This window comes from Capra hircus, chromosome 28 (genome assembly GCF_001704415.2).
Source record: "Capra hircus breed San Clemente chromosome 28, ASM170441v1, whole genome shotgun sequence".
Classification (NCBI taxonomy): domain Eukaryota; kingdom Metazoa; phylum Chordata; class Mammalia; order Artiodactyla; family Bovidae; genus Capra; species Capra hircus.
The window spans coordinates 19514006-19526942 of NC_030835.1; the positions used below are offsets into that span (position 1 = coordinate 19514006).

The 12937-nt window shown below is 50.6% G+C and overlaps 1 protein-coding gene across 10 annotated transcripts in view; it reads right to left on the reverse strand.

Moving 5' to 3' along the window:
* COL13A1 (collagen type XIII alpha 1 chain) overlaps window positions 1-12937 on the reverse strand; it is a 153781-nt gene that overhangs the window by 98396 nt on the left and 42448 nt on the right. For all 10 annotated transcript variants that reach the window (XM_018042567.1, XM_018042560.1, XM_018042564.1 and 7 more), the window contains exon 3: window positions 4747-4754. In XM_018042567.1, the coding sequence (XP_017898056.1) occupies window positions 4747-4754 (8 nt within the window). The remainder of the gene's footprint in view (window positions 1-4746; window positions 4755-12937) is intronic.

The window sequence follows — 12937 nt, forward strand, 5'->3', positions numbered from 1 at the left end:
AGCCACACACACACTCAGTCTCATAACTTCCTTGTCCCTTTATTCAGAAGCAGAGGGACAGAAACTTGACAACTTGCCCTTTCCACTTATCCAACTGGGCTCCTGCCCAGAATCACGGGTAAGAGCATGGGCTTTGGAGCCAAACGGTCACAGGTTTAAACCCCAACTTTGCTACTTGCTAGCTGTGTGAACTTCAGCAAGTTGCTTAACCTCTCTGAGTCCCAGTGTCTTTTCCTATAAAATGGGGGTAATGATAGTATCTGTGTGCCTAGCTTTTCAGCTGTGTCTGAGTCTTTGTGACGCCATGGACTATAGTTTGCCAGGCTCCTCTGTCCACGGCATTCTCCATGCAAGAGTATTGGAATGGGCAGCCATTCCATTCTCCAGGGGATCTTCCTGCCTCGGAGATCAAACGCAGGTCTCCGGCACTGGCAGGCGGATTCTTTATCGTCTGAGCCACCAGGGAAGCCCGATCATATTGTCTACATTGTTGGATTCAAGGAGTGAATGAAAGAATACAGACAAAAAGTTTAACACGATTCCTGGCTTAGAGTAAGCATATATAGTAAATGATAGCTATGATAATTACTATGGTTATGAACTTAGAACAAATGACCTTCTATCCCAGAAGGCTACGATGCCTTCCTCCATTCCGACCACAAGTATGGCTAACACAGAGAACTCTTCCCATGTTCCAGGCACTATTCTTAGTGTTTTATGGATATGACTGCATTCAGCTCTTAAAGGCATTATAAGGTGGATACCTTTGTGAGCCTCATTTTACAGATGAGAAAACTGAGGCATAGACAGATAGTATCTCCTGTGTGAGGTCACGGCTGGTGACCCAGGACCCAGGCTGTTAGTTTCCATGCTGCCCTGCCTCCCAGATAAGCCCCTGAAACCCTGGAAACCGCAAAGAACAAATAGGCAGGGGTCAGGGTAAGCTGAGATAAGCAGAGCAGGATGGATGGGGCTGGGCCACCATGTGAATGAAATAGTATGAAGTCACCAGGACGAATTACGCATTTTCTTGCTTCCTTGGACACTTCCAGGTTGGGGTCAGAAGAAGAAGTCCTGAGTGAGGAAATCTCAGTATAGGTCTTGCTGATGGAGATTGCAGGCCCAGTTCTGCAGACTGAGGCCAAGGGCAGGCATTGTTCTCTGGCCACCAGTTTCCTGAGTGGCCTCCGGCACAGGGCAGAGGGGCTGGGCGGCTGGAGCACAGATGGGGCAGTGAGGCCAGGGAATGGGGAGAGGTTTTCTATCAAGACATTCCCTGGGTGTCAGGGTGGCAATCAGTCAGGGCTGGGGTGTCCATCAGATTCTGCTGGCTCTGACCTGTATTTTGATAAGGATCGAGAGTCCCACTTGAACTTATCACCCTTGTTTGACTCTGGCAAGAAGCCATGAGATCCTCCCACAAGCTCTGGACAGCTCTCCCGAGGAGAGTTACTTCCTGCCTCGCCCCCATCCCTCAGCTTGGGTCTTTCCCAAGAAGTCAGCAGTTGTGCAAGCAATGCTCCTTTGTCACATCCAGAAGGCACACAGAGTTCTCCAGCAGAGGTCACAGCATGTACACCGCAGCTCCACAGCACCTCCTCCAGGCAGTCGGCTTTGATTTACTACAACCCCCGAGTCCTACGCACAATTCTCTCAAAGTTCTTAAAATATTTAGTTAGCTATTGTTCTCATTTCTATGTGAGGATGCCAATTCCATGTTTTTCCTTTTTGTCTTTTCTGTGAGACTGTAAGATTTCTGATGGGTGCAACCTTCAATCATTAGTCACTGTTCTAAGAGAAGTTGAGGAAGATTAGATGCTGCCAACTCCAGAGCCTCTGGGAAACCAGACAGGTAATGAATGAATGAAGCCAGGTGTAGCCCAACAGGGAGTGGTAGAGACTGTGGCAAAGTGCCAGAGGCGTGCCTATGCGCCTAAGATAGTCACTGCCTATCAGTTCCAACCAAGTACTGCCAGGAGGGGATGCAGACACACTATTGTCAGATCTTGAATAAGCAAGAAAAGCTCCAATTGGATATTTCATGTAAAATCTTCTGATTTCTAAATGCTGATATTAATTAAAAAAAATTTTTTTTTTAAACTACTACTCTGCAAGCTAAACAAAGCTGCATTTGGTCTTCAAGCTGCTAATTCACAATTCATAACCTCTGGAAACCTTCCAGACCTGATGTGTTCCAACTCCACAGCCCAGAATATGTGCTCATATTGCTGAGGACATGAATGGGTGGATGGGTGAGCCGATTGGCTGTCACTGAGCTGGGAGTCTCTGAAGAAACAGTGTCCTAATAGTATTTGCAAACCGAGCTTCTGTGTGAGAGTTAGCTTTAATCAAGTGTGGAATTATTTAGCTATGCCAACTTCAAGCATGTTTACACTCACTCAGCTTTGCCTCCCTTCTCTTGCTGGGCGTGGAAGCCCTGAACTGAGGACTGGCACCGAACAAGCCCTAAGCCTCAGGGTGGCCCGTGAGTTAGAAAGCTGAGCTTTACTCAGGTTTGCAGGTAAAGCAGGATTGTGTTGAACAGTGATTGAGATTAATTAACAATTAGTGAGATGCTTAATTGCCCTGGGTATCTACTTTTCTTAAATCTTACTTTAAATTGAACACAATTAAAAATATACACTGTGATGAATAATTAATAAATGTTACTGTTTGGTCAAAATTCAGAGTGTTTAACTTATAAAAATAGCATAACCAAGTGAAAAATCTGTCTCTATCTCTCAGTTAACCATGTCTCATGCACCTGTGCTATCTGCCTACGAGGTCATGGTTAAGGTAAGCATACTTAATTGTGGGTCATTTGTTGTTGTTAGTTGGCAAGCATGTCCAACTCTTTGCGACCCATAGACTGTAGCTCACTAGGCTCCTCTCTCCATGAGATTTTCCAGGCAAGAACACTCGAGTGGGTTGTCATTTCCTCCTCCAGGGGATCTCCCCAACCCAGGGATCAAACCCTTGTCTCTTACATCTGCTTTGGCAGGCAGATTCTTTACCACTGAACCACCAGTGAAGTCCCTGTGGGCCATTTAGCCATAACAAAATATATAGTCTCAGGGGCAGCGGACTGGCATTCTGGCACGGGCCTTCTTCCATGCCACCTGCCTGGACGGTACCACCAAATCCTCTGAACATATGCCAGGTAGTAGACTGGGCACTTCCTACTCACTATCTCTAATCCCCATAACAACAGTCTATCTGCACACACTCTAATTTACCAGATGAAAATCCCAGGGCTCAGTAAGGTTAAATAGATTTTCCAAGGTCAAACAGCTAATAAATGATGGAGGTAGGATTCTCTCCTGGGCCCATCAGACTGCAGAGTCCATTCTCTTCCCACACCAGCACACTCCCTAAGGAACTGGGCACACTCATTCTTCCTTATATGGAACAAAGTTGTTTAGTACCCAAGATTCTACAGGGATGCACTGGCAGGGTTGATGTCAAACTCCTATTTGTAGTACCAGACTACTCTGGGATAGAAAATACCTGGGATACAGACCACTACTCATCTACTCAGGGCCCAGGGCAGACATAACTAATCCATCTCTATGTTGCTTCTCATACTTTTGGCAGCCACAACCAGTCAATCACAGCTGGCTCCCATGAACAAACCTATTTGCCATCCGTGGCCGGGAAAGAACTCTCATAAATGGAGGATGTAGAAGCTCTAACCAGAGTCTGGTGGCAAGCAGAGATAGAAGGAAACCACTATCTTTTGAACTGAAAGAGCCTAAACATGTGATAGAAGAGGCAGAAGGAAGGAGAAAGGATGAAGTTGGGCTCTGTCTGTGGTCTTATATCCCAACCCAGACAGGCTGGGGGGCCAGCCTGGTTTGCGCAGTGAGCTGGGTGACCTCACGGGTCTGTGTTGGGGCCGCGGGATGGCTGTGGTGAAGAGGGGCCGAGGAACTGGATACATCTGAGCTGAGAAGAGTGAAAACACTTTGGATCTCGCATTTGGCTTTGCTTTCTAAAAAGAGTTTGGTTTGTTTTTCTGGCACTTATTTATTGTTAAAACAGCTCTTCAGGAACATTAAAGGACATTTTGTGAAAGAAAAGCATCACCCCCCGATCCCCCCTGCTCGCACACAACTGTTTCCATTTTCCCTTCTTCCCTCTGATCCTCCTTCAAATGCATACCTAGGCAGGGCTGAAACCAGCCAGCACGCAATAGGGAATGCCTGCTTCTTTCACTCAACACGACAAGGTAATCACACTCCCACATTCGTTCCGCCTTCCAAATGACATCTTCTAAATGACTACACAATATACTGTGATTGGCCTAGAGTTGCTGGCTACTAGATCTGAAAGTCTCTGTTTTTTATATTTTATGTTACAATGAATATCTTTGTGCATTTAGCATTTTTGATAACTTTTCTTAGGCTAAGGAAGCAAGACTATTGGGTTGATATGAAACCTTGTGTGAATACCACTCTGACTTTCTGCCCTTGCTTTTGACTTCATATGTGTATAAACTCTTGAGAGTTTTCAAAGTGCTATCCCTTAGCTGGGAGGTGGGGACGCCTACTCCAAGCCCCCCAGTGGAAAAGAGGCCTCGATGGAGTTCCTGCATGTCCATAAGCCCTGCCTGCAGGGGAGGGGGTTGCACGTGGGGAGGGGGTGGGATGCGGAGCCCACAGGAAATGGGGACATAGCATCAAGGGGAGGGTGAAGCCTCTCTGGTGGCCACCAGTGTCTCCTCCTTATGGAATGTCGCTTCCCGACAGGAGGCCCTGCCTGACTTTTTAATTAAGAGAGGATGCTGTTCAGAAGGGGTGGCGGCAGGGGTTGGGGGGGCCTGGGAGCCCAGGCCATCTTATCAGGTGCTGATTCCCAGGAAAAAACAGCTACCCACCATACACAGCCCCTCCACCCCGCCCCTGCAGCTGGGCAGCCTGAGGCCAGGGTTTCCATGGGGTGGGATGGGGGGGCAGGCAGGCGTGAGAGCTTTCTTGGAAGGAAAGGCTGGGTGGTCTCCAAAGCTCTGTTCCCCTTCTGCCTGAGGCATCAGGAAAGCACAATAAACACAGGCTAAGCAGCTTCAGCCCCAGCTCAGCCCCATTCCCTGGCCCAGCCCCAGCCTGGCCCCAGCCCGGCCCTGTCCAGCTTTGGTTGCTGAGTCCACATTGGCTGAGAGCATCACTTCGTTGCCTGGGAGAAGTTCTCCAGTTTCACCCATCTAGTCCCCACTCCTCTCCCATTCAGCCCACTGGGGGCTCCAGGATTGGGTGGGTATGACTGTAGGCTACACCCATGACCTCACCTCCAGCCCACTGTTTCGGGCTGTGGTTCCACAGAGCTTCAGGGCTGCTGCCCCACACCCAGGGCTGGAGACCACCCTGGGCTCACACCAGCCCAGGAGAGTCCTAGCCAGCCCATAGTCAATGGTTACTTACGGAGCCCTCGCTTTCTGTGTCAGGCACTGTCCTGAGCTGATGCTGGGGCTACGGAGGTAAACGAGAGAGTCCTGGCGTGAGACCTTGGTCAAGTCAACATCTGACTTCAGTGTCCTCATGGATACATGGGGCACTGTGAGAATTAAGTGAGATCATATATGTGATGTGCTTAAACCAGTACCCAATATACAGCAAGTGATATGTAAATGTTAGATTTTTACATTGTTATTATTCTTTCTAGTTGCAAGTGATAAGCAAACAAAAATCAGAAATAAATGAGAAAAATCCAGGCATTGGTAACTGCTGTTGAAGAAGTTAAAATATGATAACGTAATGAAGAGAGGATGGAATTTGAGAAAATGTGAAAATGCTTTAGCTTAGGTGGTAGAGGAAGGCCTTTCTGAGGAGATGAAACTGAAGTTGGAACTTCAAAAACGAGAAGGAGCCAGTGTGAGAAGGTCCAAATGATGATTATTCTATATAAGCCACATAGCAAGTGCAAAGGCCCTGAGGTAGGAACAAACTTGGGTGTCTGGGAAGAAAAAAGGCCTTTGTAGCTAGGGCTGCCATGTCTAATTTGGTAGCCTTTAGTCACCTGTGGCCATTAAAATTAAATTAAATAAAGAATTCAGTTCTCAGTCTCACTAACCACATTTCAAGTATTCTATAGCCATGTGTAGCTAATGGCTACAGTATTGGATGGCACAGGTGCAAAATATTTTCATCTTTGTAGAAAATTCTATTAAGCATCTCTGCCCTAGAGCTTTGGGAGGGAAAGAAAAAGAGATGTTGACATGAGATGAGGCAGAAAAGGCAAGCAGGGGCCAGACCCCAAAGGACCTTGGAGGTCAAAGCAAGGTGCTTGGTGTTTGTCCTAAGTGCACTGGGAAATCCTTAAGGTGTCCAGATTTCGAATTAGGGGTAGGGAGGCGCATCTGCTGATTCTCCCACTTTTGTGAACCTGAGGAATCCTCCAAGTCAGAGCTGAAGGGGAACAGACATGCTTGCTGAAGCTGCCCAGCCTCCAAGTTCTACACAGGAACAGCGCAGAAACTCCCTGTGGACTGGCCTTCCCCCGGGGGATGTGTGGCTCCCTCAGTGAAGGCAGAGGGGCTGCCGGCGTGCAGCCCTCACCGTCAGTGTTTTGCATGAACTGCCTCGGCTGCATAGAATCCCTTTGTCTAAGGCCCCTCACGGTGGGCCTGCTCCTGAGCCCACTGAAGGGCCATCCCAGCGCCAAAGCTCCCTGGGGTGGGCTGGGCCTTCCTTGAGACTGCACTGCAGCTCAGCTTCTCCCTTTGCCCACTCCTGCTTCCTCCCTTTCTCTTCCCCTGTTTCAAAGTCAGCTTCCAGGGCACCCCATTGGCTTCAGCCCCTCAGCATCACAGGAGCACAGCCGGCCCTTTCGCCCATTGGTGGGAGACAGTGGAGGAGTCCGTGCACAGTCGCTATGATGACAGCACTAAGCCAAGCACAGCCGTGATCAGAAGGCAGCCGCCTCCAAGTGAGGGTGGCCACCAGAGCGCCCCCAAAGGGTCCCCAGATGGGACATGTCCGGACGGGTGCGGGGGCACACTCACTGAGTGCCCTTCTGTTCCACGCAGTCTACACACTTGGCCCTGGGCCCCTCCCCAGGCCTCTAAGAGCAGCACCGTAGCTCTCATCCTTCTGGGAGTAAAGCTCGGCCTTTGTGACACTCCACAGTGAGCTGGGTTTCCCACGGCTTCCAGATGCCAGGACTGGGATGTGAATCCCGATCTTGCTGATTCTGGAATCTACTCTTTTTGCTGTACTGCGCCGGGCAATGCAAACTTAGAAAGTCCTGAACTCAAGGATGTCATGAGTCAAAGCACACGTTCATGTCAGGCAGTGTGGACACTTGGGGCTCATCTCGCCTTTGCTGTAATCAAGAACAAAAGGGATCCTCTTCCCTCTACCTCCACGTCACCCAGAGAGACTTTACGGTATAGCTGCAGCTACCATCTAATGTCTGTCTTTGTCACTACTTTCCCAGACTCTACAAATACTCCTTTGATGTGCTAACAGCCCCTAATGGAGACAGTGGTTAATAAATTATTCAGTGGAGGCCAAGATGGTCAATCCAGCTACTCTCCTGACCTCTGAGCTCCCTTGGGAGCTGGCTGGGGGATGAAGGCCTATCCCAGGCACTGGGGCAGAACAATCTGGGGAAGCTGAAATCCCCTGAAGGCAGTGCACAGTGGGCAAGGCCTGGAAAGAGTCCAGGAACATTGTGACTTAAGCAGATGGAAAAAAAAAACCAACCACCCATAAAACAGTCACTTGGGGATGAGAGTGGTGACTGACCCTGGGGACAGGTTGAGACAGCCTGGGAAGATGTCAGAAGAAACCATCCTTATCACCAGACCCTGGACATGACACCAGACTTCACAGCTGGCTTCAGAAGAAACAGGCCCTCCCATGCTACTGTGGTCGGAAAGTCTGCAGGATTGGGGCCAGGGTTGGTGGGAGGGGGCTAGGGCTAAGCCAGGATCAAAAAGAGACGCAGAAAAAAGAGAAACAATATCCTCTCCTCTTATTCGAAAAAAAATTAGAATAGAAACCTGCCACCATGAGGCAATAATCCCACAACCCTTCCCAAAGATGGGGCAGAAGGGCTGCCTAGCTCAGCCCCACTCGTGGTCTCCATGGGGGGATGGAGGGAAATGGCGAGTCAGCATTGTGACCCCAGTCCTCTTGAGCACCTGGTCAGGTGACCAGGGCATCTCTGCCAGCCCCCAGCTGCCCTCCTGGAGAAAGCAGGAAAGAGATTCAAGGGGAGCAAATGCCCTTCTTCTCTCTGGTGGGACCAGGAACAGTGCTAAAGCCTGCATATGACATTCTGCAGGCTTAGGGTCAGGAAACTGTTCCTTGTAGGCACTGCGATTTAAGAACCTTTTCAAATCTGAAACTCCAATACTTTGGCCACCTCATGGGAAGAGTTGACTCGTTGGAAAAGACCCTGATGCTGGGAGGGATTGGGGGCAGGAGGAGGACAACAGAGGATGAGATGGCTGGATGGTATCACCGACTCTATGAACATGAGTCTGAGTGAACTCCTGGAGTTGATGATGGACAGGGAAGCCTGGCGTGCTGCGATTAATGGGGTTGCAAAGAGTTGGACACGACTGAGTGACTGAACTGAACTGAACATTCTAAGACATTTTAAAATTGGTGTGGGGACTTCCCTGATGGTCCAATAGTTAAGAATCTGCGCTCCCAATGCAGAGGGCATGGGTTCAATCCCTGGTTGGGGAACTAAGGTCCTATATGCCGCATGGCACAACTGAAAGAAAAAATAATAATTGGTTTTAACATTTCTCTTTTGGTTTTTTTTTTTGAGTCGGGGGGGAGCAGAAATCTTAGTTCCCCAACCTGAGATTGGAGAACCTAGGCTGTTGACAGTGAAACACAGAATCCTAACCACTAGACTTCCAGCCAGGAAACTTCTCTTTGTTTTTGGTAAAGTTGTTGAGGCAGTTTGAGTCCATCTGAGCTGGAGGAGAATAAGGAGACGATCTGTTGGCATGGTTCAGGCAGAGGAGGGTAAAGGGACCTTGGGCGGCTGGGGACAAAGGCAATACAGAGTACCCCTTGGGGATGGTGTCCCAGGAGCAAATGCCATCTGGATGTGGTAGCCCTTGACTGGACAAACGTCAGCACTGCCCATGACATGTAGGGACAAGGTTCGCTGTAGAGGAGGATACTGGAGGTGATAGAGGAGTCTTTCTTGCTGTAAGCTCCTCCCTGGTGAAGGTTGTTTCTTCTGAGGGAGATGCTTCATTCGGTTTTTATAAGAAGAGGAGAATTCCCTTCTGCTCCAATGAAACACCCTTGTCCATCTGCCTCCAGAAAGATACAACAGGAGTTTGGGGCAGGGAAGACAGGTGAGTCAGATGCCAGCCAAGTGAAACAGAAAATCAGCTCACAGCTGGCGGGCTTTTCCCTCTTTCACTGAGGGGTTTTGCTTGCACTCCCAGCATTTTTTTTTTTTTTTGGCTGCGCTGTATTCTTGTTGCTGCGCAAAGGCTTTCCCTAGTTGCGGAGCATGGGCTCTAAAGCACACAGGCTCAGGGCATGGGCCTAGAGCACCCAGGCTGCAGGGCATGGGCCTCCCTAGTTGTGACTGGCACGTGGGATCTTAGTCCCCTGACTAGGAATTGATCAGTATCCTCTGCATTGGAAGGCTGAGTCTCAACCACTGGATCACCAGAGAAGTCCCCCAGCATTTCCTGTAACGCTGGGAGCCACGGTATATGAGATTTGGTGAAAGATGCCAGGGCTCAGATCTCAGTAGCTGTGGAGCCCCCCACAAGTTTCTTTCAATTTCTCGGGGCCTCAGTCTCCTTATTTACATGTGGAGCTGGTAGTAGCAACTTGCAGTAGTTGTGAGGGCAGGACATATCGATGCAAGTGTCTCGCTGAACAAGCATTCGCTCAACGGCAGTTTTGTTTCTTGTTACTCGGCCATTACATGCATTCAGGATGTTTGTTACAGGGTGGTTTTAATTCAGTTCAGGCCACAGTTCGCTCACATTTTGTCAGCAACCTCAGCTGTACAGCTTCGTGATGCCCTTTTGCCATCTATCCATCTTCTTGGCAACCTCTGCATCTGTCCTGCCCCCTCCCCCAGAGCCCCTTGCTTCGGCTGTTCCCAAGGGCTCCCTCACCTCCTGACTTAGAATTTGAGCAAACGATCCTAGAATCCACTGGGCCTGCTCTTAGAACCCAGACAGGCTAGGAAGGGGAAAGAGGGTGGAGCCAGGGGGCTAGAAGGGCTATGCTTCCCGCCTGAGTTCCAAACACACCGGTGCTCAGAAGGCACTCCCATTCCTGCGGGTCAGGATGCAGCCCCTGCAGGGGAGGACCCCCTCCCCAGCAACAACCCCCACCCCCACCCCCCACCCCCGCACTGAGGACTTTGAATTTTGTTTAAGTTCTTGGCTAGTTTTGTGGGGCCTGCCTGGTCGCTTTTACAGGTCACAGACGGGGAGGGTGGAGAATGATTCGGGGCCTCTCCTCAGCCTTGGCTGGAGCACCCATCCCTTCCTCCCAGGGCTCCTAATCCCCTGCCTGCAAATGCCTGTCCTCCAGAGCTGAGATGCTGCAGAGCCTGAGGCTTATACACAGACCCATTATTTATTGGGAGGCTTAGGGCCAGGATGAGGTCGGAGCCACATTCTCTGCTGTCCTGGCTCTTCTCACCTGGGTTGTAAGCAGGGAGAGGAGAGAGAGGGAGACACAGGATGGAGGAAGGGGCAGTTGTGTGTTGGGGACCTACTGTGTGCCTGGTCCTGGGCGACTTCATTGAACAGATCATAGGTCACTTTTACCTGAAGCGCGTGCACATGTGAGCAATGCAGACGTGTATGTTGGAGATAGGATGGTCAACAGCACAGCTTTTGAGTCAGGCCTGGGTCCAGTCTCCAGCCCTGACTCTCATGGGATGATTTCATACACACACATTCCTCCACCTCTCTGAGTCTTAGTTTTCTCATCTGTAAAATGAGGATAAGACTATCTACTTCCTGGAGTTCTAGAGGAGCTGGAGTCAAGCCCCAAGCATGCATCATTGTACACTGTTGGGCATACAGGAGATGGGAGCTGTTAGGAGGAGGAGGGAGAGGCTAGGACATAGGGTCGAGAGAGAGTGGAGAAAATAGGAGAGGGGTGAGGAGGAGTGCCTGAGCAACAGAATCCATCTGCTCGCTTGGGATTTGCCTGGCTTCAGCCTTCAGGTAGCTCCCTGCGGGTGAGCCTCTAAGGAGACCTGCGGCTCCTGCTGAGAAGCCCCAGCTAAGACTGATGGAGGGGGAATCAGGGTTCCAGGCAGCAGAGCTGCAGCCACTGCCCTGACCCCAAATGACAGCACACCCGCTCTTACCAGCAGCCACTACACAGAGGAGGGACATCTGGGGGTGGGGGTGGGGAATTTGGTCCCTCTTGGGGCTCCTTGCTGAGATTCAAAAAAAGTACCCTGTGTCTTTAAGGAGGCGCCTGTTGGGAGCGCAGGAGGGAGGAAGGTTAAGATGATTAGCTGGTGCTAACAAATTTAGGATGTGGAAGGAGTCTTTTTTTGGCTGTCCATCAAAGGAAGGATTGAATGTCCCTGAGGTTGGAGAGAGCAGAAGGAGGAGAGGAGAGGGCTGGAGGAGGGGAGCAGGAGGGTGTTGTGCTGACCGGCTGAGCCTTCTCCCTGGACAGGCTTTTCCCCAGCAACTGGGGGTGTGAGGGAGTTGGGCAGGCTTGCAGGGCCACGCGCTGTCTGTCCAGACACTGGCCTTCCCATCCGCCTGTCTGTCATTGCCCCTCCCCCACAGCCCCAACCCCAGCTCAGGTTATGTCCAAGCAGCTGGGCTGAAAAGTGATCCTGGAGGAAGAAGGCCCTTCCTGTTGATTAGGAATCAGGACACTCTTCCCCAACCCCCCTCGAACATGACCAGACCCCCACCTCATCGAGGCTCCTTGTCCCGGGGCCACCCCCAGCCCCTTGTCATCAAGGGCTGGACCACCCTTCATCTCAGTTCCCCTGTAACCAAAGGAAACCTGCACGGCCTCCCAGAGAGATCACAAGCCACTCACAAAAGCCTTCATAAAAGGTTATTTCCGGCACGAGCTGGAAGGAGGAGGGTGTGGGAAGCATGCCACGTCCAGGAATGGTTCATTCAGAACCGACTGGGCATGGGCTCCAGGCCAGGTCCTGCGGCGGAGACTGGGGAAACAGATATCAAGGCTCCGTTCCTGTCCCTGGCTTAGCTCCTGTCCCCAGGAACGTGCGGTCCAGCAGGGGAAGGAGAACAAAACACTGCGCCAGAGGACACTTACGGACCCACGGTCCCCAACCCTTTTGGTACCAGGGACCGATTTCATGGAAGCCAATTCTTCCAGAGACTGGCAGTAGTGAGATTGTTTGGGGATGATTCAGGCACGTTACACTTATTGTGCACCTTATTTCTAATCTAATGCTGCCACTGATCTTACAGCAGGTATTGGTCCAAGGCCCAGAGGTTGGGGACCCCTAGTATAGACAGCAGCGGTGTTCAGAAGTCAGTGGACAGAGGATGACCTGGAATGCCTGTCTAAACCCTCAGAGGTCCTGATGCTGTAGGTCTGGTGTGGGCTCTGGGCACCTATCTGCATAGTGAAGCAGTGTGGGTGATATTTGTGCAGGTGGATGTCAGAGTCAACGTGGAGGAAGGCTGAAATGGAAGGAGCAGGGGTAACACTGAGAAAGGAAGTGGGTGCAGGAAGCAGAAAAGGTTTTCCAGACTAAGTGGCCTGAAGCTGATTCCTGCTGGGGAGGCTGGGCAAGGCTGAGGGAGAAGAAGGGGTGAAGGAGGCTTGCAGGTTGGGGAATGCCTTGGTTAGTGTGGCTGGGACGTAGAAAAAGACCAGGCTGAGCAAGAAGCAAAATCTTGGGAGCATCTCAGCGGGGGTTAATGTCTTCAGCAATGGAGATGCCGATTGGGGTTGCAGTTTTGAGAACCGGCTGCGAGGTGGAG